This window comes from Mustela putorius, unplaced genomic scaffold (assembly GCF_011764305.1).
Source record: "Mustela putorius furo isolate JIRA1106 unplaced genomic scaffold, ASM1176430v1.1 tig00537335_pilon_pilon_pilon, whole genome shotgun sequence".
NCBI lineage: Eukaryota > Metazoa > Chordata > Mammalia > Carnivora > Mustelidae > Mustela > Mustela putorius.
Window position 1 is genome coordinate 5,269,161 of NW_025422457.1, and position 27,462 is coordinate 5,296,622.

A 27,462-nucleotide genomic window follows, 5' to 3' on the forward strand; every position below is an offset into this window, starting at 1 on the left:
TTCCATTAGTCCTACAGTCAACTCCAGACTCAAGCCTATCCAAGTACTGTGTAATCTAGAGGAAGACTTGAAAATGGAACACTGGCAATTTCAACCTTATAAAGTAACAAATTATAAGATGTTTTTCTTAATATTTAACTCGGGCAAGATATATGTGGAGAGTGCTTAATAAAAATAAAAACTATCAACTTCTGTTTTATGTCATGCACTGAGAAAGATAAATTGGGAATTGGTGCCCATCTGTAATCTCTCCATTTTTCTCTCGGATCCTGCTTCAAATGTCGTCCCAGTGCTAAACTCTGACTTGTGTTTTATTCATTATATACGAGTTTGCTAGGGCTCCTCTAACCACAAACTGGATGGCTTAAACAACAGAAATTTATTGTCTCACAGTTCTGGAGGCCAGAAGTATGAGGTCAAGGTGTCTGCAGGTCCATGCTCTGCCTGTGGGAGCTAAGGAAGACTCTGTTCCAGCCTTTTCTCCTGGCTTCTGGTAGTTCTTTGGCTTGCATGTCATTTTCCCTGTGTGCTTATCTCTTGGGTCCAAATTTTCCCTTTTTTATAAGGATGCCAATTGTATTGGATTAGTGGCTCATTCTAACTGAGTATGATCTCAACTAAATCAGCAGTGACTCTTTCCAAATAGGATCCCATTTTGAGGTATTGAGGGTTAGGACTTTTAACATGAATTTTGGAGGGGACATAATTGAGCACATTGTATTTTTCAAGTTTGGTTCACTGACCAAAACCACTCGGATATTCTTATTAGAAATGCAGTCCATAGGCTTCACCCTAACAAGTGATTCCCAAAGGAGGAGAGTGATTTTTGCCCCCAGGGCACATTTAGCAACATCTGGAATAGGCCCAGGGAAGGATGTTGTGATATCTAGTGGATCTGGAATGCTGCTCAACCACCTACAAGGCACAGGGTAGTCCCCACAGCAAGAAAATAATCTCTTAATATATTAATAGGGCCAAGATTTGGAAACCCTACTCTAGAACTGCTAGATCAGAATCTGGGAAAGGGGCCTGGAAATCTACATTTTTTAAAAAGGATTTTATTTATTTGACAGACAGAGATCACAAGTAGGCAGAGAGGCAGGCAGAGAGAGAGGAGGAAGCAGGCTCCCTGCTGAGCAGAGAACCCGATGCAGGGCTCAATCCCAGGACCCTGAGATCATGACCTGAGCCAAAGGCAGAGGCTTTAACCCACTGAGCCACCCAGGCGCCCCTGGTCTACATTTTGATATGCATCCCAACAACCTGTATCCATACTAAAGTTTGGAAACCACCGCAGATACAAAAGCCTTTTCTAGGCATGTGAACATGAACCATTTTGTTTCGGATATGAGTCACACCTCTTCTTGATTAGCCATGCGAACTATAAGTTAATCTAGGTAAATATTACTACTTAGCAATTCACACAGTTTACTCATCTCACCCTAACATCTTTTTTTTTTTTTTAAAGATTTTATTTATTTATTTACTTGACGGAGAGAGAGATCACAAGTAGGCAGAGAGGCAGGCAGAGAGAGAGGAGGAAGCAGGCTCCCTGCTGAGCAGAGAGCCCGATGCAGGGCTCCATCCCAGGACCCCGAGATCATGACCTGAGCCGAAGGCAGAGGCTTAACCCACCAAGCCACCCAGGTGCTCCTTCAACTGGAAACATGTTTACATTTTAACACTTCTATACCACATTACATTGTTTTAGTCAACTGTCTTCATATTCTGGATGTCCATTGCCAAATGAAAAAAGCGTTGCAAATTTATGGTTTGACAAGTCAGTGCTTTGCCTCCTCTTGTCCACTGGTTTCTGTTGGCCCACTGACTTGTCTATTTCATATATTGCTCTCATCTCTTATAGTCTATGCTTGCTGTCCACCCCCATCTTTTTTTTTTTTTTGTCTCTTTTGGCATTTGAAAATATTTTTGTGGTACGTTAGTGGTGGCTTAAGAGCACAAGCAAGAAAATGGTAGTGTCATAAAAGGCACAAGAAACACAGGGGAGAATCCTAAAACTCCATTAAAGTGGGTCTTTGGAAACTATTATGTATTACAGTATATAACAAATGGAGAACTTGCTACCATTCTAAAAATTGTTTTAAGTATTCCCTTTTAGACTCTTCCATTTTCCTGCTAAGACTTCCATAGAAAATTTGCATCAGAACAGATAATATAATCTGATATTTTGATCCTGCATTAGCCTCGCTCTTATATTATCTAAGCCAACTGTTTTACAAAGTCATCACTGGTAAAATTTTAAGAACTCTAGCCCCCTCTTCCAGTAACCAAAACCCCTAATAGTTTCTTTCTTAGGAAAGAACGATTCCTTAGGAATTAAAACGATTCCTTAGGAATTAAAACTTCTCATGTCATTCAGACGTTCTTCTAGTGACATTATATGACCTTCAAGCCTGCTACCTTTTTAGACTATGCAGCCAACAACTGTATATTCAGCTCTTGAATTCTAATGTGTAACCTAAGCTTTACTAAGTCTTCATCCAGAACACCTTTTGTTTAAAAAAAAAATTAATTGTTGAAAATAAGCAACGCATGGAATAAACAGCTGAGTTTTTTTTTAATGTTAGGTTAGTCACCATACTAAGCTAAGTTTTTAATGTCAACGTTACAATCAAATGTATAAACATAACTGTGGTAACATAAGTGCAAATCTATACAGTTCAATCCAGGAGCGATCTTTTATTGTGTTCACATCCAGAATTTGATCCCTAAATGGATGGAAGTTACACACTATAGTTCAGTTGGACTAGCCACGAACTGTTGCCTAGTGTAAACTGATCACCTGATAAATGAAGTCTTTAGAGAACGAAACAGAAAAGATAGAGCAGTGGGGTTGTAACATCGGTTCTCCTTTTTCTGTAATGTGTCCTGCTCTCTGGAGGAGACTGGAATGAAGGACAATGAGATAATACTGAAATTTTACAAGAGTCTAATAAATTAGGCTTTCTAAACTACTGAAGACAGAAAGTCATAAACTTGTTATCTAAGGGTTCCCCCACTCTGATAGTGATCCCTCAAGGCTATGGTCTTCCTAAATTGGTACCCTCAGGAACAGAATTGTGAAGTAAGAGGTTTTCTGTCCCAGTCGTCTCTTCTCTAATATCTTACTAGAGAGAAAAATGTGAAAGGAAATCTAGTGGCAGTGTGTTCTCCCAATACCCTTAAGGGTGACCAGGCCTGAGACACACTTCTCTTCCTTATGGACTTGTCTCTTCTCAATACCTTGCTCCAATCTATATCTTTCAAGACCCAGTTAGTACCTTGCTGCTTCCAAGAAGTGGACTAGTGTTACGGGAAGAGTGCTGGACTGGCAGGTCTAGGCCCATATCTTGTCTCTGGTCCTTAACTATTTAAGGAAAATCTCTTGTCTTAATGATTGTGTTTTCTAATCCTTAAAACGGGAACAATAATACCTCTTTCACAGAATTATATACTTGGTGCATGGTGGGTGATAAGTAAATATGTATATATAAATTTATTTAAATACCTCCCCCAGTTACTCCAGAATACATAATTTTTCTTCTGTCTTCCTGAGCCTGGGCACATCACTTGTTAACACTCACTTAATTCACCACAGGATACTTTTATCCTTGCAGATCTAAGAGATCAGTGAATTGAATATTTGAATTCGTAACAGCAACTCAGGCTCTTAAGTCAGTTGTTCCTCTCCCCTCAGGTATCTTTGAAGCGTTGTAAGAATGAATGTCAGAATCACATTCTTTCATGGCTCTTTCTGTCAAATGGATGTTTCCAAATAATGAAGATAAGTAATGGAGGGCAAGGCTGTGATGGAGCAGAAAAATTAGAAAGGGAGTGGTAATTGGGGCATATCCCATAGCAGAGGGAATAAAGTTACTTCAATGACTTAGAACAAGGACATTGGATCTCCTTACCTAATATCCCTTCCCCTTCTCAAAGAGGTCTCAAATATGCTGAAGGGGCTGTAGGATTGTCAACTCTACTTCATCTTGATTTCTCGTGGTCCAGATTCAAGGTATGTTCTATTCCATAAGTTGTAGGAACCTGAAAATCCATACTGTTGTGAGGAGAGGGTAATCTATTCCACTTTGTGCTCTGTGGGGATAAGGACCGTGGTTCATTTTTTAAAAAAATCTGATCATAGCACCTAACCTAGTATTTTTGTGAATGATTTTTGTCTTCTAAAGATATCTATTGAACTTCTGGAAATTGTTTTTTTTGTGTCAGTTAAATAGGAAATTCTGCTTTTTCTTTTTCTCTGCAAAGTACTAACATTTTCTTTGCTATTAAGGGGATTCTGTCAATTTATAAGCCTCTTTCTTCAATAACTTATTATAGTGTTGTAAATGATTTAAAGCCTGCCAAATCATGAAAATTTTATTGCTTTTACTCTATCTAGAATGAATTTATGGATATTCAATTTGCATAGTAACCATAAATGAAAGAGAAAAATCCTTTAGTTATATGCATTTTTTAAAGGTAACAGATTGCCTACTGAGAAATTAGCTTCATTAATTGGCCACAGTGTCACTATGTGGAAATTTCTGGTTAATTTTTTAGTGTTGCATAAATTCTTATTCGTTCCATTAAGTTTATGAAATGTGATGGACTCTCTCACCCAAAGGGATAGTAATATAGACATACCTTATAATTAGCCTGAACTTCTATGAGGGTCTGCATCAAGGAAACAAGTTAAATATAGATTTAAAAAATTTTCAAAGACACTGCAGAATCATGATCATTTCTTTACTGTGTTATTTTTTTCTTAAGGATTTTATTTATTTATTAGAGATAGAGAGAGAGAGAGAGAGCGCATAAGCGGAGGGCAGGGGCAGGGGAAGAGATAGAGAGAGAAGCAGACTCCCAACTGAGCAGGGAGCCCAGGACCCTGAGATCATGACCTGAGCCAAAGGTAGATGCTTAACTGAGACATCCTACCATGTTATTCTTGAAGTGGTATAAAGAATTAAGCCCAAGTTACTGAAAGCTTGAACACTTTAATGAATTGACAAGTTGTTTAGAATATATGTACAGTAACAGTATACTGCTTTTCCTGTGTTTCTTCTATGCGGAAAAGTGGTACTATGTAGCTGTTTCTCTGATTTTGCATAAAATTATTTTCTGCCATAACAAAATGAATCCTCTTTTGTTTATTTGTTTGTTATTTCTCTGCATGTCCTAGAAAATTAAGAGAAGCCCGTGAACTGAGTCATCACGGCGGGGATCAAGATTCTTCATGGTATGTGTCTGTGCAGGGATACAATATCTGGACCTAGCAAATCTTATCTTTCACGTTCCTCTTCAGCCACACTGAATCCTTCCCATCTTTAATACACCATGCCCTTTCGACCTGCCCTTTGCACTGATTGAAGCACCCTTCGCTTGGTTAATTTCTGCTCATTTTCTAGGCCTCAGTGTAGAACTCACTTGCTTCAGGCAACATTCCCTCACTGGCCAAAGCTAGATGGGCTGTCCCCTCCTATGAACTTGCCTAGCGCTCCAGTATATCTGTTCTCTCCGTAGCGTTAATCACATGGTAATGAAAATCTCACTTGTCTGTGCCCCTTCTGTGTGCTCCGTTCTGGGAGGACAGATGCCATCTTTTTCATCTTCACAACCGCAGTGCCCACCCTGGGCCAGGCACGTAGAGATCTGTAACACATCTCTGCAAAGGCAGTGGGGACTAGAGAGTGCATCATTACTATTGCCATAAGGCTTGAAGACATATGGATGTAAAAAAGGGACTTTTGGCTGAATTTTTGTAGTGCGATGATCAGTTTGTTTTAGCTTTCACATTCTAACCTAAAGTAATACGCGATGTTCACGGAGTAGTCAAGAGAGTATCACGCAGGTACTTCTCTGTCACTTTTCAGAAAAATGTAGCAGGGGGGCCACTGCAAGCATTTCATGTGACCCTATTTGTGTACGTGGGGTGGCCCACGTGTCAGTGCTTGTTACCAAACAGCAAATCAAGCACACAGATCCTTAACAGATTGAATCATCCCATTTTCTGGAAGATAATGTATCTAGCATTTTGATATAAGTCAAGAGAGGTGTCATTCTAATGTTGCACGTGTGTAAAACCTTTCCTTCTCTGCAGAGCCTGTTTCTGTGTGTCTTAAGCTCCTGTATTACATCATGAGCTCTCTGCATTTCTTCTTTAGGCTTCAACAACCATAGCATCCAGCATGGTATCTAGCACATTGCCGGGGTCTGAGAACAATGAATGAATTACGGAAAAATGAGTTTGAGTGCTTAGGGGCATAGGGTCATTTCACATGTTATTTAATTCATTCCTCATAGCAGCTTCAAGAGGTATTACCCTTCTTGTCTTATGGAGAAGGAAATGGGAATTTTGAGATGCTGGAAACTTACCCAAAGTCATGTTACGTGAATGTTGGGGACAGGAGTTCAGTCCAGGGGAGCTGAAGCCCACCCCTGTTCCACCACCACACTCTGCCTTTCCTTCTATGTTTCCTGACTCAAATTATTAATAATTTCCATAGGAGGCAGATGAGTCATCAGGCACAGCCAATTCATTGGAGGAGGGTTGGACAGGGAGGACGTTGATAGGTTATATAACTGAACTGTTGTCTTTGGGACTAGTGGCATTAGCTATTAAAGATCAGAAGCACAATATAACCAGTAAATAGAGCTGTGAACACACTAACCTAACAGGCAGACATAAGGAAGGGAATAACTGTTCTTGATAAAAAGCATCCAATCTAACTTCACCTACAGGTCTTTAAGAGAAACTAGAACTTCATGGGAGTATCCTTCAAAGGATGTCCCATGGGGACTTCATGGGAGTATCCTTCAAAGGAAAGAGGAGTCCTCTTCTTCTTTCTTTTTTCTACCTGGCTGGGAGGTAGATGTGATGGATTAAAATCAAGTAGCCATTGTGGATCAGGTGGTGATAGGCCCAGGACTGACCAAAGCAGTGCCATAGGAAGAATCTAACTTCTGTTGACCTTGGAGCTGCCATTTCTGCTCTGGACTGCCAAATTCTGGATTTCTTCTCTATGAAAGGGTAACAAATTGTCATCTTGTTTAAGCCCAAAATGGAAGTGGAAATAGCCAATTTAGTGATTTCCATCATTTAAAAAAGTGTCACTTCTGTGTGTTATTCTGTTTCTGTTCAATTTATTTCATTTTAACAATCCTGCTGCTGTTTCTACTTCCTGGACTTACACTGCACATTAAAACTAGCAGGCAGCAAATATCATTTCTGTGTTATAGTCTGTTTGGGTATTGATCCTTTCTAACAAGTTCACAGTGAGACCTTTGTTAGTGACTCTAATTAAAGGTCAGGAATCCACATGTAAACCCTACAAATAATCTCAAGTTTTGAATTATCCTACTTAGGAAGTTAAGCCCTCCTTCAGCTTTCCCTGATCTGACCATTATCTAGTGCCACATCATTTTCCCCCCAAATAGCATATTATAATACTCCATACTTAGCAAATGTGTACTGAGTTTGCACACATTAGTGCGTAAAACATTGTGTTGTGTATGGTGAATTCACAGATGGATTGTAAGGGTTTTGATTCTTTTAGAAACTAATCAGTTTATTGAATAAAGTAAACTCTGTGAGGTATACATAGGGAACGGCTTTATTTTTCTCTAACCTTCAATCATGCACTTACTCATTCCTGCCCTGGAGATAACCCTTCATATAGATCTCATGGCTTTCCAGCCACTTTAATACCTGAAAAGTAAGGCTTACCTTCAGGTATTAAAAGACAAGTACAGTTCAGTCTAAATCCAAACCTAACGCCTAATTTTCTAATCTAATTACATCTAATCTCACATGTAGTTCAAAGTTTCCCTGACCACCTCCAGCCCCCAGTCCAGGCCTGAGTGAAAGCTCAGGCAGTACATTATGCAGGGTGTGGTGTGTGGTCTTGCACACACTTCCATTACTCTCCACCCATTGTAGTAAATGCAGCACCATTCTAATCTTCGCCCTTTATCCCTTCGACATTCCCTCTTGCTCACTTTTCTCCAGTCCTGTTGGCTCCTTTCCTCTCCAGAAACTACTAACCATGTTCTTGCTAAGGACCTTTGGGTATTCTGTTCTCTCTGCATGGCTTTTCCCCTCACTTTTAGGCCTTGGCCCCAGTGTCCTTTTATCAGTGAGGTCTTCCCTGATCATTCCATCTCAAGCAACACAGCCACACCCACCACCTACTCTGCTTTATTTTTCTCATCTCATCATCCGATAAGTTGTCTGCTAAGAAGCAAGGCGCCTGTCTCCCCTTCTGCAGATTCCTTCCATCTTTTATGGGGGAAGTTGGGAGGTAACATACCTTTCTCTGTGAGGAGAAATGGGTGAGGAGAGAAGGAAAAAGAACTCAAACACTCTCCACTCCTTTGAATTCCTGCTTCCTTGACCTTCTTCCATGATCTTTCACAATTTGGCCATGTCCTATAAAAGCTGGAAGTGAGGGCTTCACAGAGACTGGACTGATTTGTCCTGTTTTGTTTTTTAAGATTTATTTATTTGAAAGAGAGAGAGCGAGAGAGAGAGAAAGAGAGTATTGGGGGAGAGGTCAAGGGAGAGGGAGAGAGAATCCCAAGCAGACTCCCCACTGAGCTCAGAGCCCATGCAAAACTCAGTCCTGCGACCCAAGCGAACATGACCGGAGCTGAAATCTAGTTGAACGCTCAACTGACTGAGCCACCCAGGTGCCCCTGATTTTTTTTTTTTTTTTTCATTAAGTCTGGCCTGTATGTTTCAGGCACTCTCTTTAGAATGGGGCTGGGGGGGTGGTGGTGGAATTGTCTCTTACTATTTTCAGCTTTGGGACTTCAGCTACAATATAGAGGCAACACGCTGAGTAGATAAGAACCTTCTCACAAACTGGTGTGCTCTGTTCCAAAAAGAACATTTGAATTTGAGGTAATCATATGATATGAGCAGATGGCTCCATGAATTCAAGATGTCCAAATTTTAGGAAACAGGAACCTAGGCATTTATGTAGCTCAAAAGCAATATAAAATTGGTTATGTCTTATTAGGATAGAAAGCTACTGGTTCTTGCTGCGTAGCATTCACTCTCTTCTGCTTGGACCAGCATCCTTTGGCTGCAGTGAATGTTCAATGGGTGTGTGACCAAATTTGTGCAAATAGAACAAGTACTTGGGTATTGGCTGGATAGGAATGGAAGATATATGCCTAGTGCTGTTCCAGCTGTCACAGGGAGAGAACTTGCCTCAGAGGGAAGGCAATAAACAGGAAAGTGGATGTGAGAGATAGAAAGAGACCAAAGCGCAGTGATGTTGCACTGGATCCAGCCATGCCTGAAGTCAATGCCTACACTTTTTGTATGGGTCAGTTAATCCACACACCCACCTCCCCATAAGCCAAGTGATTTGGCTTTTCATCACTTACAGCCCATTAGGGCTGGTTGTTATGCCATTTATCGACTTAAATCTTTGCCTGTGCATTGTCATCAGAACTGGTATGGCCCTCGCATATTTTCTCAAGATGTACTTTTTTCCAGAGAATGATGATAATTAAAAGGACCTATTATTGTCCTGCTCTGGGATTCTTCTGGCCATGGGGCACATGAGAAGAACTACTATTAGTAATGATTTTGAGAAATACACTAATGTTTTATTTGAATGCATAGTTTGTGATTCAGAATTTTACTGTTTTATGTATGGCTGAAGAAATTTTCTTATTCATTTCCCATAATAATTCAACAAGGAAGGCTTATATTCATTTTTTTCATCATTTTTATTAATCTTTAGAGAAACTATCTAAATATCTTTAGGTTACTAATCTTTCATGTTCCAGTATAAAGTATATAATTAACCCTGAATTACCAAAACTTTTAAAGTAAACTAAAATTCTTTAACATGCAAAGAATTATATTCTTCCTAGTGCCTGAGACATTCTTCTAATAAAGAGACTTAAAAGGAAATATAATCCAGAGTGGTTTATATCTTTGAGAACTCTTTGCAGTGTAATTGGGAGAATTAATTTTTTGGACAAAATCAGAAATTATTCATATTACTGTGATTTTATACACAATAAAGTTCTTTTTTTTTTTGGATTTTACTTATTTATTTGAGAGAGAGAGCATGAACAGGGGAAGGGGCAGAGGGAGAAGCAGGCTCCCCACTGAGCAGGAAGCCTGATGTGGGTGGGGCTCAATCCTAGGACCCTGGGATCATAACCTGAGTTGAAGACAGATGCTCAACCAATTGAGCCACCTGGGATCCCCAAGTGTGCCAATATTAAATAATAACCAAGCAATGATTAGTTTTCAGGGTCCTTATTTTAAGGATGAATAAGTCAGATAAAATATGAATATATATATTGGCCTTAAACACAAATCAAACTAGAATCCTGAGAGTCAACTTAGTAGACAATCTGGGAAACCATAGCTCTACTCATTTCAAAGAAATAAAATAGGGAATAGATAATATGTTCCTTATCTCCCCACCTGAAATTATTTCCTAATGCAACTCAAAACTCAGAATGCGAGTTATAATTCTAATGTGTAAAAGCAGAGATGGAACTTTTGACCCGTCTAAAGAACATTACCACTAGGAATGTGACATTAGGTAGCCAGAGATAAAATTTGGGTTGTTCAAAGAAACTTCTCGAGAATAGTTAGATTTTGTAGTGATTTAATTTAATCCTGGTATTGCAAATAGATTTCAATTTAGATGTCAAGACCAGTTAGTTGACAGTGTTGTTCGCAGTGTTGGGTTGTGAAGAATCAAGACCAAGTCTCAATGTAGTGGAAAAAGTGTAACAATTGATGAATGATATCTGCCTTGTACAGGGAGACAGTGAAGCTCCCCATCCTTGTGGCTACCGTCCCCCTTTTAAGTTATATTTGGAGGTATGTGAAGTCATATAGGGAGCTGGTGACCTGGATTGGGTCAGAAACAACTATTTGGGAAGTATAGTTTCTTGAAAAATGATTCATGGGGCACCTGGGTGGCTCAGTCAGTTAAGCGTCTACCTTCAGCTCAGGTCATGATCCTGGGGTCCTGGGATTGAGCCCCATGTCAGGCTCCCTGCTCAGGGAGCCTGCTTCTCTCTCTCCTTCCTTCTCGCACTCTCTCTCAATATCTCTGTCTCTCTCTCAAATAAGTAAATAAAATATTTTAAAAATGATCAGAAGACCTTGTCCAATCACCCAGTGTATATAACTATATCGGTCTAAAAGGGAGCCATGTTACACTGATTTGGGTTAGAAATGTGAGCTTTTCAGAAATATGGTACAACCCCCAACCCCATAGACAGAGGTCCTTGACAAAGAAATCTACAAATCTCTTTTAGCACACAAAATGTAAGTCTTCAAATTTAGTAAAGTATGATAATTTCTGTGGGGAGACTACATAGTTGATCTTTTCTGAGTACATCAAATTCATGTTCATTATCTATTTTGCCACTTGGCGCTGTAAATCTTTTTTTTTTTTTTTTTTAAGATTTTATTTATTTATCTGCCAGAGAGAGAGGGAGAGCACAAACGGGGAGAACAGCAGGCAGAGGCAGAAGCAGGCTCCATGCTGAGCAAGGAGCCTGATGTGGGACTCGATCCCAGGACCCTGGGATCATGACCTGAGCCAAAGGCAGACGCTTAACCAACTGAGCCACCCACGTGTCCCTGGCACTGTAAATCTTTAGTGGAATTCTAAATATAAAGAGGAAGGTAGTTTCTTTCCTTTAGCAAATGGGGTGTCTGTTGTTTACAGGGATCCCAAAGCCCCTCCAATGGGTGACACTGTCAAACTGAAGGCTACTTCACGGAGAATGGAGAAGGAAAGTGCTGTGTCCTTGTTGGTCATGCTGTATCCAAACAAATCCCAGTGCACATCTCTCGGTGGGACTCATTCTGTTGGTTGGATATGTTGCCACCCAATCTGGGTGACGCACCTGGTGAGTCAGGACAGTGACAACTTCTTACCCAGCTTCCTGGCCAGACTCAAGCCAATTTTGTTTCTTAGCCAAATGACATAAAAAACAACTTGAGGAAAATACAAAGTTATGTCTTTCCAAGACAGTTGGTTTCCAGTAGTGTCTGGTTTGTGGCTAAAATTCTAGACTTGAAATTAGGAGAACTCAGAATCTTGGACAATTCAGCTTCCTTGAGCGCCTTAGTTTTGTCTTATTTTTAATTGGGAAGAGGGACTGGTTAGATAGAGACAGTAAAGGAAGGGATTTCATATTTAATGACTTCTAGACTTTGATTTAGAGTTCCCTGCTCTCCCCAGACCAAACCCATGGCTCCCAAGAAAGGCAACGAGATGCTGATCCTGCAGATTGGAGGAAATACAGGGTCTCCTGACCCCTCCCACCTGCTGCAGGATGTCTCCAAGGTCTGTCACACAAGCGATTTGACCTGTGGTCTCCCTTTTAACCATTCTGAGAGACCACAACAAAACAACAAAACAACAACATTATGTTGTTTTTTATGGCTACCTCACAGTTTCAGATATTTCTGTGGCCTTGTGGCTCTCGAGATGAGCTCAGTTGTGAAGATAGTACCTCACTCCTCACTTGCGTTGTAATCTGTCTTCCAACAGTGCCTCCTTGAGCAGTTTCCCACATGTGTCTGGGTAATGTGGCCTCACATTATTATTTACCAGCACTCTTGTAGATGTCTTTTCCCTGGGAATGGGCAGAAGTTCCTGAGGATTGGGCTGAGAATAATCCAACTCATTCAAAATCACCTTTTCCTCTAGAAGGCCTGCATAGAATCTCCCTCACTGGGTTAAGTTCTTTAAACCAGTGGTCTTCGAAATTCTGTATAACTCTGTGTCTTTGCGCATTTGCAAGTTGGCATCTGAACATGTACAAATAATACATTTTATATTATCATTATGCTTTAAAATCTTTTTCTTAAAATCTCAGACTTGTTGATTTCCCTTATTCAGATAAGACATTGTTCATAAAGTGAGAGAGCAAGTTATTCTTTTCTCCACATTCTCACCAACACTTGTTGTTTTTTGTATTTTTTATTTTAACCATTCTGACAGGTGTGAGGTGATATGTCATTGTGGTTTTGATTTACATTTCCCTGACAATGAGTGATGTTGAGCATCTTTTCATGCGTCGGCCATCTGTATGTTTTCTTCAGAGAAATGTCTGTTCACGTCTACTTCCCATTTTTTAATTGGATTATTGATTTTTTTGGTGTTGAGTTGCATAAGTTCTTTATGTATTTTGGATATTAACTCTTTACTGGATATGTCATATGCAAATATCCTCTCCCATTCAGTATGCTGTTTGTTTTGTTGATTACTTGTTTGTCTTCTGTGCAGAAGTTTTTTATTTTGATGTAGTCCCAATTGTTTATTTTTGCTTCTGTTTTCCTTGCCTCAGGAGATTTATCTAGAAAAATGTTGCTACAGTCAATGTCAGAGAAATTACTGCCTGTGTTCTTTTCTAGGGTTTTTATGGTCCCAGGTCTCATGTGTAGGTCCTTACTGCATTTGAGTTTATTTTTATGTATGGTGTAAGAAGGTGGTCCAGTTTCATTCTTTCGCAGGTAGCTGTTCAGTTTTCCCAACACCATTTGTTGAAAAGACTGTTTTTCCCATTGCATATTCTTGAGTGCCTGGCAACTTATTGGTCTCAGTAGACATTCATTGATTGAATGAAAGAAATAAAGTGTTTGCCTTTGGTTACAGTGTTGCTTTTGACAAGTTTAAAAATGCAAACTTTGAATAGGTTCAGCATCCCTCTGAACATAATGGTTGGCTTTGTGGACTCTTCATCTTGCTTGCTTTTTTTCTTTTTTAAGACTTTATTTATTTATTTGACAGACAGAGATCACAAGTAGGCAGAGAGGCAGGCAGAGAGAGAGAGGAGGAAGCAGGCTCCCTGCTGAGCAGAGAGCCCGATGTGGGGCTTGATCCCAGGACCCTGGGATCATGACCCGAGCCAAAGGCAGAGGCTGTACCCCACTGAGCCACCCTGGTGCCCCAATCTTGCCCGCTATTGGCAAACAATGCACAGACTAGGATTCCTGCCCTCACTGAAGTTAAATTAGAATCTGGGTGTTGAGGGGCACCTGGGTGGCTCAGTGCACTAAGCATCTGCCTCTTGATTTCAGTTCAGGTCATGATCTTAGGGTTGAGAGATTGAGCCCTGAGTCCGGCTCCATGCTTAGTGGAGTAGTCAGGTTGGGATTCCTTCTCTCCCTCTTTCTCTGCCCCTACTCCTGCTTGCTCTCACTCTCTCTGTCTCTCTTAAATAATTTTTTTTTTTTTTTTTTAAGAATCTCAGTGCTGAAATGTAATATGGTTAAGTGGCAGATGTCACTCATGTTTCTCTAGTTATACTTCTATTACACATCTCCTTACAGGTTTTTCAGAATGCCTCTGCAATTGTAGGTATATATGATTATGGAACCCGGGCCTGCAAAAAACCAAGCAGCTGTCGGTGTGGACTCTGCCAATGTACTTTGAGACCATGTATGTGTGTATATAATTGCTTGCTCCTTCCCTTCTGTGGAGCCCTTTGGGGTCAGAGCTCAGGGACAATGGGATCTTCAGTGTTTGCTGATAGATCAAGGCCAAGAAATTCAGTTTATAGTGTATAGTGTGTGAAACCTCAGGATGGTAGGAGCACAGCTGCCCGAGAGAAGAAAATATTATGTAATTTGAAATAGTTTTGACATGTTGGATTTATATTTATGTCATTTTTCATTGGCTTTTTAAAAAGCCAGATCACTCGAACCATTGCAATATATTGAAAATGTGTATAGTTAAAAAAAATAATTTCTTTCCTGAAGGAAAGCTATATCCACAATAGTAGTCTTTCAGTTTTTGGTTTTGTGTCAAGTTGGACACTATCAACAAGTTCTATGCAAGTGAAAATGCAGACAGAACTTTACTCCCAGCTGTTTACCCGTAAAGGTAAGTATCTTTAGGACAGTGCAACTAGGTGTTAGCTCTTAGCTTGCTCTTTAAAGCTTTGTGCTGCTCTGTGAGATCCTGGAGCACAGTGGGGAGCATCAGAAACCCAAACCAGGAGCCATGCAGGTACATATCCTGAGCCCAAGGGAGGAGGATCTCTGCAGGACATCACTGTGCTTATAATTAATTCAGTGGTTAATGATTCACTTTTACATTTCAAATTTGCATTTATGCTAGTCAAGCAAAGAATCCTCGTGAAACACTAACTTTAGGGCTCCTCACCTCTTTGCCTGGGTTGTTGTCATTGGGTCCTGACTGGTATGTCCACTTCTGTTTTCAGGGAACTTGAACAGTGATTAGAATCACGAGATAAAATACAGAAGATTCTGTTAAATTTGAATTCCAGAGAAGCAAAATGATTTTTTCTTTTTTTCTTTTGGTAACCATTGTGTCCCAAAAGATGTAGTATATTTTGTCCCCAGATATTGTATGGGATCACTATAAGATATGATGGCATTACTTTTAACAATTTTTTAAAAAGATTTTATTTATTTGACAGACAGAGAGCACAAGTAGGCAGAGAAATAGGCAGAGACAGAGGAGAAAGCAGGCTTCCCACTGAGCAGAGAGCCCGATGTGGGGCTTGATCCCAGAACCCTGGAATCATGACCTGAGCCGAAGGCAAAGGCTTTAACCCACTGAGCCACCAAGGTGCCCCTTAACAATTTTTTTTAATCTATCAGTGCTGACCAGTTCCAAATCTCAGTATCTAGTCTTATCATGTGCTCTTAACTAAGTATCTCCACTGTGATGGCTTGCAGGTAGTATGTTGAAATCTAAGCTCATTATCTTCCCTACCCATAATCTCAATTTCATCTGTCCATCCAGTTGCTGAATTGTCCTGGACCATTCATCTGCCCCTGGAACCCTTTAGGTAGATCTGCAAGAGCTTTCACAAGCCTCTTTGTTTCTCTCTCTCTAGGTGACCAGTGATACCTTTAAAAGATTCCAGCACATTCCCTCTATTGTTTTCCCTCTTTTTACATCTTTCCTGCTTAATGAAGTGACTTTCAAACTTTGGACAATGACAAACACACACACGTATATGCATGAATATATGTATACACAGAATCAAAAGTTTCCTGCCACTATCCTTACCCTTAAAACCTGAGGGGCATTATGATGTTTTCTATTCTGTTTCATTTTTAAAAAGTTGCAATTTGGTCATCTCCTGAATGGATGAGTCATGACCTGTGGTTTAAAAAACGACTACTGATTCCATTTTGCAAATAACAATCTGACAGTTGTTATAAAACATTGAACAGATTGTGTCACTCCCTTGCTTAAAATCTTTCAATAATTAGCCTTAAGAGAAAGTAGAAGATGCTCACTGTGGCATTAAAAGCCTCCAGCTTGCTCTTTTCTCTCATCAGCTGGTCCTCTTGTCAGAAGAGAGCGCCTCCCTTTTCCCTAGTGCTAACTCCCCACAGTAAACCAATTCTTCAGGCTCAAATGCCATTTGTTCAGGAGGTCTTCACTGACTTTTTACCTAGGTGCATCCCTTTACTAGATGGTCTTCCACACTTAACACTTTCATAGCAGAACCAACATTTAAAAATATTGGTTAGTCTCTCAGCTGTTCAAAATCCTTCAAAGACTCTTCATTTCATTCAGACTAATGTTCAAAGTCCTTGGAGTGGCTTATGCTATCCAATATGATCTCTCTTCCCACATCCCTGGACTTCTATGACCTTCTGCTACCCATTCTCCTTATTTATCCTGCTCTAGACGTACTGGCTTCATTATTATTCCTCCAGGTTGGCCAGGTACCCTCCTGCCCCAGCACCTTTGCATTTGCTGTTCCCTCTACTTGGAACACCTCCCATGCTGCAACATTTAGTTGACATGCTCTCATTTCTCAAATGAAACATTGCCAATGAGGCCTTCTGCGGTCCCCTAATCTGTCATTCTCTATTTTTTCTCTGTTTTATATTAATTTATTTTACTTATTTATGTTGCTTATTATACGTCTCTCTCCACTAGCATGTAAATTTTAAGATGATAGGGTTTTTTGTTCACTGCTAAAATCCCAGCCCTTAGTCTAGTGTTTAGTTTGTAGTAGGTGCTCAACAAATTTATTTGTGGAATAAATGAACGAGTCAATAGATACCTCTTATATATCCACTTTCAAATTGTTTTTCTCTTTAAATCTCTTATTTAAAATCTTTTTTGTTTTGTTTTGTTTTGTTTTTAAGATTTTAATTATTTATTTGACAGAGAGATAAAATGCGGGCAGGGGGAGCAGCAGAGGCAGAGGGAGAAGCAGGCTCCCAGCTGAGCAAGAAGCCACATGTGGGACTCGATCCCAGATCATGATCGGAGCCAACCAAAGACACGAGCCACCCAGGTGTCCTGTCAAATTGTTGTTTTCTTAGAGGAGAAGATACCAGTTCTATTTACCAGAGTACCCACCTTATTGGCTGGCACATGGCAGAGTCTCAAAAAATGGTTTCCTGAATTAAATTCATTATTTATTTATTTATTTAAATTAAGGATTTTTTTTTGGAAAAGATTTTATTTATTTATTTGACAGAGAGATCACAAGTAGGCAGAGAGGCAGGCAGAGAGAAAGAGATAGAGAGGGAAGCAAGCTCCCTGCTGAGCAGAGAGGCTAATTCAGGGCTTGATCCCAAGATCCTGGGATCATGACCTGAGCTGAAGGCAGAGACTTAACCCACTGAACCACCCAGGTGTCCCTAAATTCATTGTTTAAACTGGGTTTGATAACAGTGGAGAGAAAATAGGGTGTGCCACTTTAAGAATAGTTACATTTGTATTCATAATGTTCCTAACAGGGTCATTACTGCTTTGTACACAATCCTTAAAAGAGGAACTCTTAGTACAGTATATTTTCTTCTTTGCTGTCTGCAAACACTAAAACTCCATACTGTCTGCAAACACTCAAATACTGGACGAGCATTTTATGTGGGAACATGGTGGTAAAAGAAGTTTACTGGCTTCAGAGTAGTGGCACCTGCTATCACAACCAAATGGAGTGTAGGTCCACAGTTCTTTGCTCAAAACCTTTCAGACAGGCTGGTTTCAGGATTCATGTCCCACCCTCAACCCCTCCCTCCTCACCCCCCACAGGTTTCAGAAGGTAGAATGTGCTCATTCATTACATACACAACAGGCTTTGGGGCAGGGCCCCACACTCCACCATGTCAGCACTTCTGCAGAGAAAAGTACAGTTGACTCTAAAACAACATGGGTTTGAACTACATGGGTCCATGTATATGTGGATTTTTTTTTTGATAGTTACAGTCCAGTACCATAAATGTATTTTCTCTACCTTATGATTTTCTTAATAACATTTTCTTTTCTTCAGTTTGATTAACTGTAAAAATACAGTATATAATGCATGTGACATACAAAATGTATTAATCGACTGTTTATGTTATTGGTAAGGCTAAATCAACAGTAGGCTATTAGTAGTTAAATTTGGGGGTGGGGGAGTCAAAAGTTTACATGGGGTTTTCACTGTGCAGGGATTGGCATTCCTAACCTTCATTGGTCAAGGGTCAGCTATAGGACTAGTCACACTTGGTAGGATAAAGACAACAAATAGTCTATATCCATTCCATTCGAGTTATTCCACAGCAGTGATCTTTGATGCCAAAAGCATGGAAAAAACTTGGTTTTCAGAAATTTCAAGTTGTTCTTCTGGCTTAGGGGTATTATTTGTTGTTGCTGGTGGTAACACTGCACACTGCATGGCCAGAGGGCTGTTGGCCACAGGAAAGGTTCTGTTCCTTCTCAGTTGCAATGCCAGTGTTAGAACAAATGACACATGATTCTGATCAAATGACAATTCAGTTTCATCCAATAAACCAATTATCTAATAGTAAATGATTTCGTCTATAATAATTCAAGCAAAAATACAGAGGAGGGAAAATATCCATTTCTATTCAATGTTCCAGAACCATGACTAGAAGAATGTGGTCACATCATTAGTTATGCAGAACCAAGATTTTGATCTGACTGCCTCTAGAGTTTGAAATCTTTAAGTTCTCAAAGGTCAGTGTTTAGGCTCTATAGCAGGGGTCAGCAAACTTTTTCCATATAGAGACAGTAATATTTTTGACTTTGCAGATTACTTTTCTTCTCTGTATGTGTGCATATTTTCAGTGCCTCCTCTCACCACCTCATTCTTTGCCCAGAGAAGAGTGCCCGACATTGAAACCATCAACATGTTTGGATAAAATGTCAGAAGAAAATATTTGGCATTTGCCATTTGGATTTATTAAGTGTTTTGTAGGAGTTAGGCTTGATCACATAACCAGTCTTCTCACTCCAGTAGATAGACAATAACCAAATTTTTTCTGGCTCCTAGGAAAACAGCTTCTCAGTGAAAAGCCATTCCTTGGAAAAGAATCACCTCCAGCAGGAGATGGCCTGAATGAAGATTGTGCTGCCATGGAAGGGCTGGCTGATGTCAGAAGCTGCCTTGTAAGTTCTAGGTTTTTTTTTCCTAGGATACTGTTTGGGTATACCTTATTGGATCTATATCATCTAACTAAACAAAATCCTGATTTTTTGTTTATTTTAAGTTACCTGACAGCCTGGTATTATTTTATTATCATCATCATCATCATCATCATCATCATCATCAAAAGGTGATTTTTCACTCCTAAGCACTTTATATCCATTCTTCTGGGTAGACTCTCATCACAATCTCTGGGGATAAGTACTGTTAGGAAACCAAGACTTAGATCAAATGATTTGTCTACAGTCACCCAGGTAGTGTCAGGATTGAGTTTCTAGTCTATGTCTTGCAGAGTCAGCCCCTGTATTTCTGAGTATTATGGAGTATAATCTCATAAATGTATATAATTTTTTGCCTGAGAAGAGGAAAGTCGTATTGGTTATGTCTTGATGTTTGTGTAGATGACCCCCCTACCATGAGAAATATTTAAAAAAATTGTTTTTCCATATAGTATACTGGGTGCCATTCTTTTTGTCAGAAGGTTGGTGACATGGACATTTTCTTTTTTAGGGATATGGGCTCTTTTTAGCATAATCTTCTGGTAGATGGTCGTTGCATTTTTCAAATGTGGTTTTTAAAAAATTAGCTTGAATTTTGTCACAAAGATGTTATTCCTAAGGGAGTGTTAAAACCCTTGTGACATTTTTCCATTTAAGTAATTAAGACAGTTTTAGTAAGGTTTGAACATGCATGAGAAACAGTGAAGAAATAAAAAATTGCTAATTTAACACCTATGGTATGACTCACAGTCTTTTCTCAATTAACTTCTGATGAAAGTCTTCACATTTCTTGTTCCTTATGTTTTCTGTATCTAGAGAAGCAATATCAGTACTGATCACTTTAAGCACATTGAAGTCTTTGGAGTCAGTATTTTATCATTAGTGTATGGGCTAAAGACTACTTTCCTCATTATAAGAATGAAGCTTGACTATACCTAGAAAAGCAATAAACATCCCTTTGGAGACTTTCTCCTATGAGAGGAGGTAAGAGGCTGTATCATAAAGGTGATGCAGGAATAAATAGCCTGTTGGAGAAAGTGATGAAAGAGAAGGAAAGAGCATCTATGCTCCTTTTATATTTGACACAAAATACAGGGAATTCCAGGTATTAAAACCAACACAGTATTTTCCATCCGAGTCTCCTTTTGCAGAGGAGCAAGCTCTACTGCTAATTTCTATTCTTGATGTATCAGTTCTTGGCAATAGGTACTGACTATTTGCTCTAAAGAATGGAAAGAATTCTCATCGAAACTTCTATCTAAATTACCATCTTTTGCCTCCTGGTATTTTTAACCCCCATAATATGTTCAGTTCTACAGGTTGCCTTTAATGACTGGATAATATAGATGGTCTCTATTTTCTGACTGATGTTTAGATGTGTCTGTTGACTCAGAGCTATGAAAGTTGGGGAAATTAGCATACATATCCACTGTTCTACTCTTTTCCTCCCACTTTTCCTCAGTTATGTTTTTATTTTTATATTGCCATAGTTTATAGCATTCATATTTATCACATGCTTCCTTGTCTTCTAGCAGCTCTATCAGGTCTTTGTGCTCTCAGGATAAAGTTCTCAACCATATTCTTTATAAATTCTCTACCATAAATAAAATCCTTAACCACATGGCCCATCGTATCTCCCTAGCCTAATCTGCAGTTCAGGGTTCTCACTGTTTTTATTACACTATGACCTTTTATCTTGCCGGGACTTTGCATACTGATTAACTCTAACTCTGGAAATCCAACTGCTTTCCTTTCTGGCAAATTCCTGCTCCTACTTCAAGACCCAGATCCATGTACCCTTGGACAGAAGCCTTCTGGACTTCCAGTTTCTTAGGCGTTCAACTCCAGGGACTGCCGCCGTGCCCTTCCTACCTCCAGGATAGCATTTGCCTATTAAGCTATGATTTCAGGTTTATGTACCTGTGTCCTGTCCTTGCAGGTGAACATTAGATTGGGCATTTCATTTCTGCGTCCCTAGCTTTCAGTGTCCTGTGTCCACACTGGACAAGTGAATGGATAAATGGATTAAGAAAAAGTCTTAACAAATATCAAACAATACACTTGGGGTTTTCTTTTTTCCCTAAATCAGTTTTAGTAAGCAAAATTTTCAGTGGCTCCTTCCTGGTCTTTTTTATATTTTTCTTTACTTTAAATTCCTTATTTACCTCCTCAAGGTGGGAGTAATGGAAGGAGAAAATAATTTCTGCTGATTGCTGGTAAATACTCACCTTTGCTGCATTGGGTTCAAAAGTGAGGAAGAAAAAGAGAAACTTATACACCAAAACATCGCTTTCTATCAGTATATACTATTTTAGAAATTCAAATGACAGAATAAAGAGAGGGTGAAATTATTCTGAAAGGATATTTATTTATTTTCCAAGCCACTAGTATTTTATTTACCTATTTATTTATTTGTATTTTTAAAAATTTTAATCCTAGTGTAGTTAATATACAGTTACATTAGTTTCAGGTGTAAAATGTGATTCAGTAATTCTATACATTACTCTGTGCCCATCTTGGTAAGTGTACTTTTTTTTTTTTTAAAGATCTTATTTATTTATTTGAGAGAGTGAGAGAGAGAGGGAGCATGAGAAGGGGGAGGGTCAGAGGGAGAAGCAGACTCCCTGCCGAGCCGGGAGCCTGATGTGGGATTCTGGGACTCCAGGATCATGACCTGAGCTGAAGACAGTTGCTTAACCAACTGAGCCACCCAGGTGCCCCTGGTAACCATCTCTTTGTTCTCAATAACTAAGAGTCTGTATTGGGGTTTGTCTCTTTTTAAAAACTTGTTCATTTGCTTTATTTCTTAAATTCCACATATAAGTGAAATCATACAGTATTTGTCTTTCTTTGACTGGCTTATTTCACTTAGCATTATACCCTCTAGATCTGTCTGTGTTGGAAATGGCAAGATCTCATCCTTTTTTATGGCTGGGGAAAATATATCTATATCTGTATCTGTATCTATATGTATGTATGTATGTATCTGTCTATTTCTCTATATCTTCTTTATCCATTCATCTATCTATGGACACTTGGGCTGCTTCCATACTTTGGCTATTGTAAATAATGCTGCAATTAACATACGGGTGCCTATATCCATTCAAATTAGTGTTTTTGCATTCTTTGGGTAAATACCCAGTAGTGGAATTACTGGAACATATGGTAATGCTATGTTTCATTTTTTGAGGAACCTCCATACTGTTTTTTTTTTTTTACAATGGCTGCACCATTTTGCTTTCCCAAAAACAGTACAGGAGTGTTTCTTTTTCTCCACATCTTCACCAACACTTTTTGTTTCTTATATTTTTTATTTTAACAATTCTGACAGGTATGAGATGACATCTCAGCTTGATTTTGATTTGAATTTCCCTGATGATTAGTGATGTTGAACATCTTTTCATCTGTCTGTTGGCCATCTGTATGCCTTCTTTGAAGAAATGTTTGTTCATGTTTTCTGCCCATTTTTAAATTGGATTATTTATTTTTTGGTATAAGTCTTTATGTATTTTGGGTACTAACCCCTTAGTGGCACATGTTTGCAAATATCCTCTTCCATTTAGTAGATTATTTTGTTTTGTTTTGTTCGTGGTTTCCTTTGCTGTGCAGAAGCTTTTTATTTTGATGTAGTCCTAATAGTTTATTTTGTGTGTGCTTTTGTTTTCCTTGCCTCAGGAGACATATCTAGAAAAATTTTGCTATGGCTGATGTCAGAGAAATTACTGCCTGTGTTCTCCTCTATGATTTTCATGTTTTCAGGCCTCATGTGAGGGTCCTTAATGCATTTTGAGTTTATTTTTATTTTTGAGTTTATAAGAAAGTGGTCCAGTTTCATTCTTTTGCATGTAGCTCTCCAGTGTTCCCAGCACCATTTGTTGAAGAGATTATCTTTTTTTATCTATATGTATTCCTCCTTTGTTGAAGATTAATTGATCATTATAATCATGGTTTGTTTCTGTGCTCTGTTCTGTTCTGTTGATCTATGTGTCTATTACTGTGCTAGTACCTCACTGTTTTGATTACTACAGCTTTGTAGTAGATCTCAAAATCTGGGATGGTGATACCTCCAGTTATGTTCTTCTTTTTCAAGATTCCTCTGGGTATTTGGGGTCTTTTGTGGTTTCATACAAATTTTAGGATTATTTTTTCTAGTTCTTTGAGTAATGTTGTTCATGTTCTGTTAGGGATTGTATTAAATCTGTAGATTGCTCTAGTTAGTATGGACATTTTGACTATGTTCTTCTAAGTCATGAGCATGGAATGGCTCTCCATTTCTTTGTGTCTTCTTCAATTTCTCTCATCAGTGTTTTATAGTTTTCAGAGTACATGTCTTTCACCTCCTCAGCTAAGTTTGTTCCTAGGTATTTTATTATTTCTGGTGCAACTGTAAATGGGATTGTTTTCTTAATTTCTCTTTCTGCTACTCCACTATTAGTTTATACAAATGCAATGATTTCTGTATATTGATTTTGTAACCTCCGACCTTACTGAATTCCTTTATCAGTTCTTGTAGTTTTTTTGGTGGAGTCTTTAGAGTTTTCTTTTTAAAAAAATATTTTTTAAAGATGTTTATTTATTTATATGACAGAGAGATCACAAGCAGTCAGAGAGGCAGGCAGAGAGAGAGGAAGGGGAGCAGGCTCCCCGCTGAGCAGAGAACCCATTGCAGGGCTCGATGCGGGGCTGGATCCCAGGATGCTGAGATCATGATCTGAGTCGAAGGCTTTAACCCAATGAGCCACCCAGGCGCCCTTTTAGGGTTTTCTATATAGAGTATCATGTCATCTGCAAATAGTGAAAGTTTTGTCTCTTCTTTACCAATCTGATGCCTTTTATTTCTTTTTCTTGTCTGATTGCTGTGGCTAGGACCTCCAGTATTATGTTAAATAAAAGTGGTGAGAGTGGACTTCCTTGTCTTCTTCTTAACCTTAAAGAAAAGCTCTCAGTTTTTCACCATCGGGTATGACATAGATGTGGTTTTTTCATATATTATATTGAGTTATGTTCCTTCTAAATCTATTTGTTGAGGGTTTTTATCATGAATGGATGTTGCACTTTGTCAAATTCTTTTTCTGCACCTTAAACAGGTAGTTATTATCAAGTACTCTCTAAATGAAAATAATATGTCTTTTATTTTTGCTTTTATTTATTTATTTGGTCTACTGAGTCAATCTTTTTAAAAGTTACTAAGTATATATTTGAGAAGAAAACCAATTCCCAGAAGTAGTATTTATTTTAAGTGATTCCTTAGAAATCTACTTTGAGTAAACACAGCATGAAGCTCAGGTTCAGTTGAACTGGCACAATTTCAGTTCTCTGTTGACTAAAATCAGCCCACATGTTGCTCCTCATACACTTATTAGATTTGTTATGCTCTTAACGCCTACTGATGTGAAACTGATTGAAGCTGTAGGTGGAAAGCTGCTAATGAATTGAGCTCCCAGATATAATTCTGTGTGTCCTGAGATAATATAATTAGGAAAAAAAGGTATTACAGGAACCACCTTTACAAGGACAAATAAGTGAAGTGGTGAAGACCTGGAGTCTCTCTGCCTGAATTAGAATCCTGGCTCTCTACTGCTTTCTACACGTGTAACCTTGGGAAAGTTATGCAACTTTTGAGCTCCTTTTCTTATCTGTCAAAGGGAAATACTAATGTAACAGTACATAGAATGAGCTTAAACAGTACCCAGCATTTCCTAAACACCCAGCAACTACTAGCAATTATTATTTTCATTATAAAGAATACATAGAAGAAACAGCAAATGGTTATTTCCCACTGGTAATCCTCCCAGGGCATTAAATATGTAGGGGTTTTAATTTTTTTTAAATATTTTTAAAAGATTTTATTTATTTATTTGACAGACAGAGAGAAGGAGAGAGAGCACAAGCAGGGGGAGCAGCAGAGGGAGAGGGAGAAGCAGACTTCCCGCTGAGCAGGGAACCCAATGGAGGGCTCAATTCCAGGACCCTGAGATTATGACCTGAGCCAAAGGCAGTGCTTCACTGACTGAGCTATTTAGGTGCCCCTAAATACGTAGTGTTTTAAAGAAAGATTTATTTATTTATTTTAGAGGGAGAGAGAAAAAGCATGAGTGGGGGAGTAACAGAGGGGGGAGAGAGAGAGAGAGAATCTCTAGCAGACTACGCTCTGAGCGTGGAGCCAGATGGGGGCTTGATCTCACAACCTTGAGATCATGACCTGAGTCAAAATCAAGAGTCAGACACTTAACCGAATAAGCCACCCAGGCACCCCTAAATATATAGTTTTAACCAAAAAAAGCAGTATTACAAAAGGAATGTTGATGGCACAATGACTTGGTTCAATAAACTCTAAGTGTATAGTTTACAAATAATTTTTCTAAGGAAATTCGCTTCAAAACCTGGTTTCTGTATTACTTCATGGTTTCTCAGTAGTAAGAAAGATGCTGGAAGAAAATACAAGATGTATAGTTACTGAAGAATTCATGATCAAATGTACTCGGAATTCACACACTGTCAGTGTGAATTCAATATTCAGGACAAGCATTCTGGGTGAATAGCCAAACTATGGGGCTGAGTTTCTCTTTAACTTCATATATATATGTATATTGTATTTTAGAAATTGCCCTTCTATGTATTCTATTTCTGGTCATTGAGAGGAAAGCTGTTGCTTAGCAACCAGTGGTTTCTGCTTGGTTGATGTGTAAAATGGAAAGTCGTGCAAATAAGAGGCAAATAATTCTGTCCATTAGGAGTGCTGAGTTACTGGTTTTAACAATTAAGTTAACTCCCAACTTAGTTTATGGTTCCTTGTGTGGAAAATACACGAGATGGAAGCTGTATCATGATATTTACTAATTATTTTTAAAGAACACAGATTGATTCACAAGATGTAAATTAGCGTATAAAAAAGGAATAATTCAAGGATAAAAATATTACCTGAGTTTTGATGTATATGTTTAATATTTCAAACAGGAAATGTTTAATCTTAAAAAGGAAGAAAACTAAAATATATACTGAATACTCAAGCTGTAGCCAACAAAAAATATGTTTATACCCTTATAAAACTTTCAGCATGATTTTATATGTATTTCCTCTTTTTCTTTCTTTTCTTTTCTTTCTTTATTTATTTGGGAGGGGGAGAGAGAGCAATCCAGGGAGAGAGAGAGAGAGAGCATGAGCAGAGGGGAGGGGCAGAGGGAAAAGCAGGCTCCCAATGAGCAAGGAGCCCAATGTGGGGGCTTGATCCCAGGGTCCTGGGATCATGACCTAAACTGAAGGCAGACACTTAACCAAGTGAGCCACCCAGGTGCTCCTGCTCCTTCTTCCTTCATTTAGTTTTTTTGCCTAGATTATTCACTAGGAAAAGAGAGCTCATGTCCTATGGTGGTAAGAGATTATATGGTGGCAAGATTCCCTTGTCTGCTGCTAGCAAACACTGACTCTAAAGCTAAAGAATATTGATTGGAATGAAAGGATTTGGTGGTATTGATGGTGAGCTCAGGATTGATAGGATTATTGAGGAATAAGGCTTAGAAATGTCCTGGAATTTCAGGTACTTCAGAATACTTCTTGTGGCAGTTGCTATTTCCTTCTGTCTTACTTAATATTTCAAAAGTTCAGGGGAGAGCACCTGCTGGCTAATTCCTTATATGCCTGCTCTTTGGCTGGGGTCAGTGGGGGACCAGGAAGGATCTGGTGTTTTCAACTTCCATAAAGGTATGCAACTGGATTTATAGGACTGAACACTACTCAGGAGACTTCTCTTCCCCAAAAGTAAATCTGGGTGCTATTAGAAATGAGTGTTGGAGATGTATATATGGCTATAAACATGGAAAAATGTTGTGTAGGACTTACAGTAAGTCTCCAGGGTCTACAGATCAACTCATCTATGACCTAATTGCTTATGTCTCCTGATGTTCCTTACCTCTAAAGTGATATAAAAATCATCAACTTTATATACTTACTAGGTACTATAAAATTATCATTGAGTTGTATCTAGGTGGTATCTAGGTCATTTTAGAGAGGTAATATGTAAGTTTAGTTAGAA

At 38.9% G+C, this 27,462-nt stretch overlaps 1 protein-coding gene across 1 annotated transcript in view; it reads left to right on the forward strand.

The window, feature by feature from the left end:
* The window catches only part of LOC101674100 (serine/arginine-rich splicing factor SR45-like), a 51,868-nt gene that overhangs the window by 2,279 nt on the left and 22,127 nt on the right, over window positions 1–27,462 (forward strand). Inside the window, exons 3-4 of the mRNA XM_045074327.1 lie at window positions 5,183–5,239; window positions 19,279–19,394. Of these exons, the coding sequence (XP_044930262.1) occupies window positions 5,183–5,190 (8 nt within the window). The 3' untranslated portion in view covers window positions 5,191–5,239; window positions 19,279–19,394. The remainder of the gene's footprint in view (window positions 1–5,182; window positions 5,240–19,278; window positions 19,395–27,462) is intronic.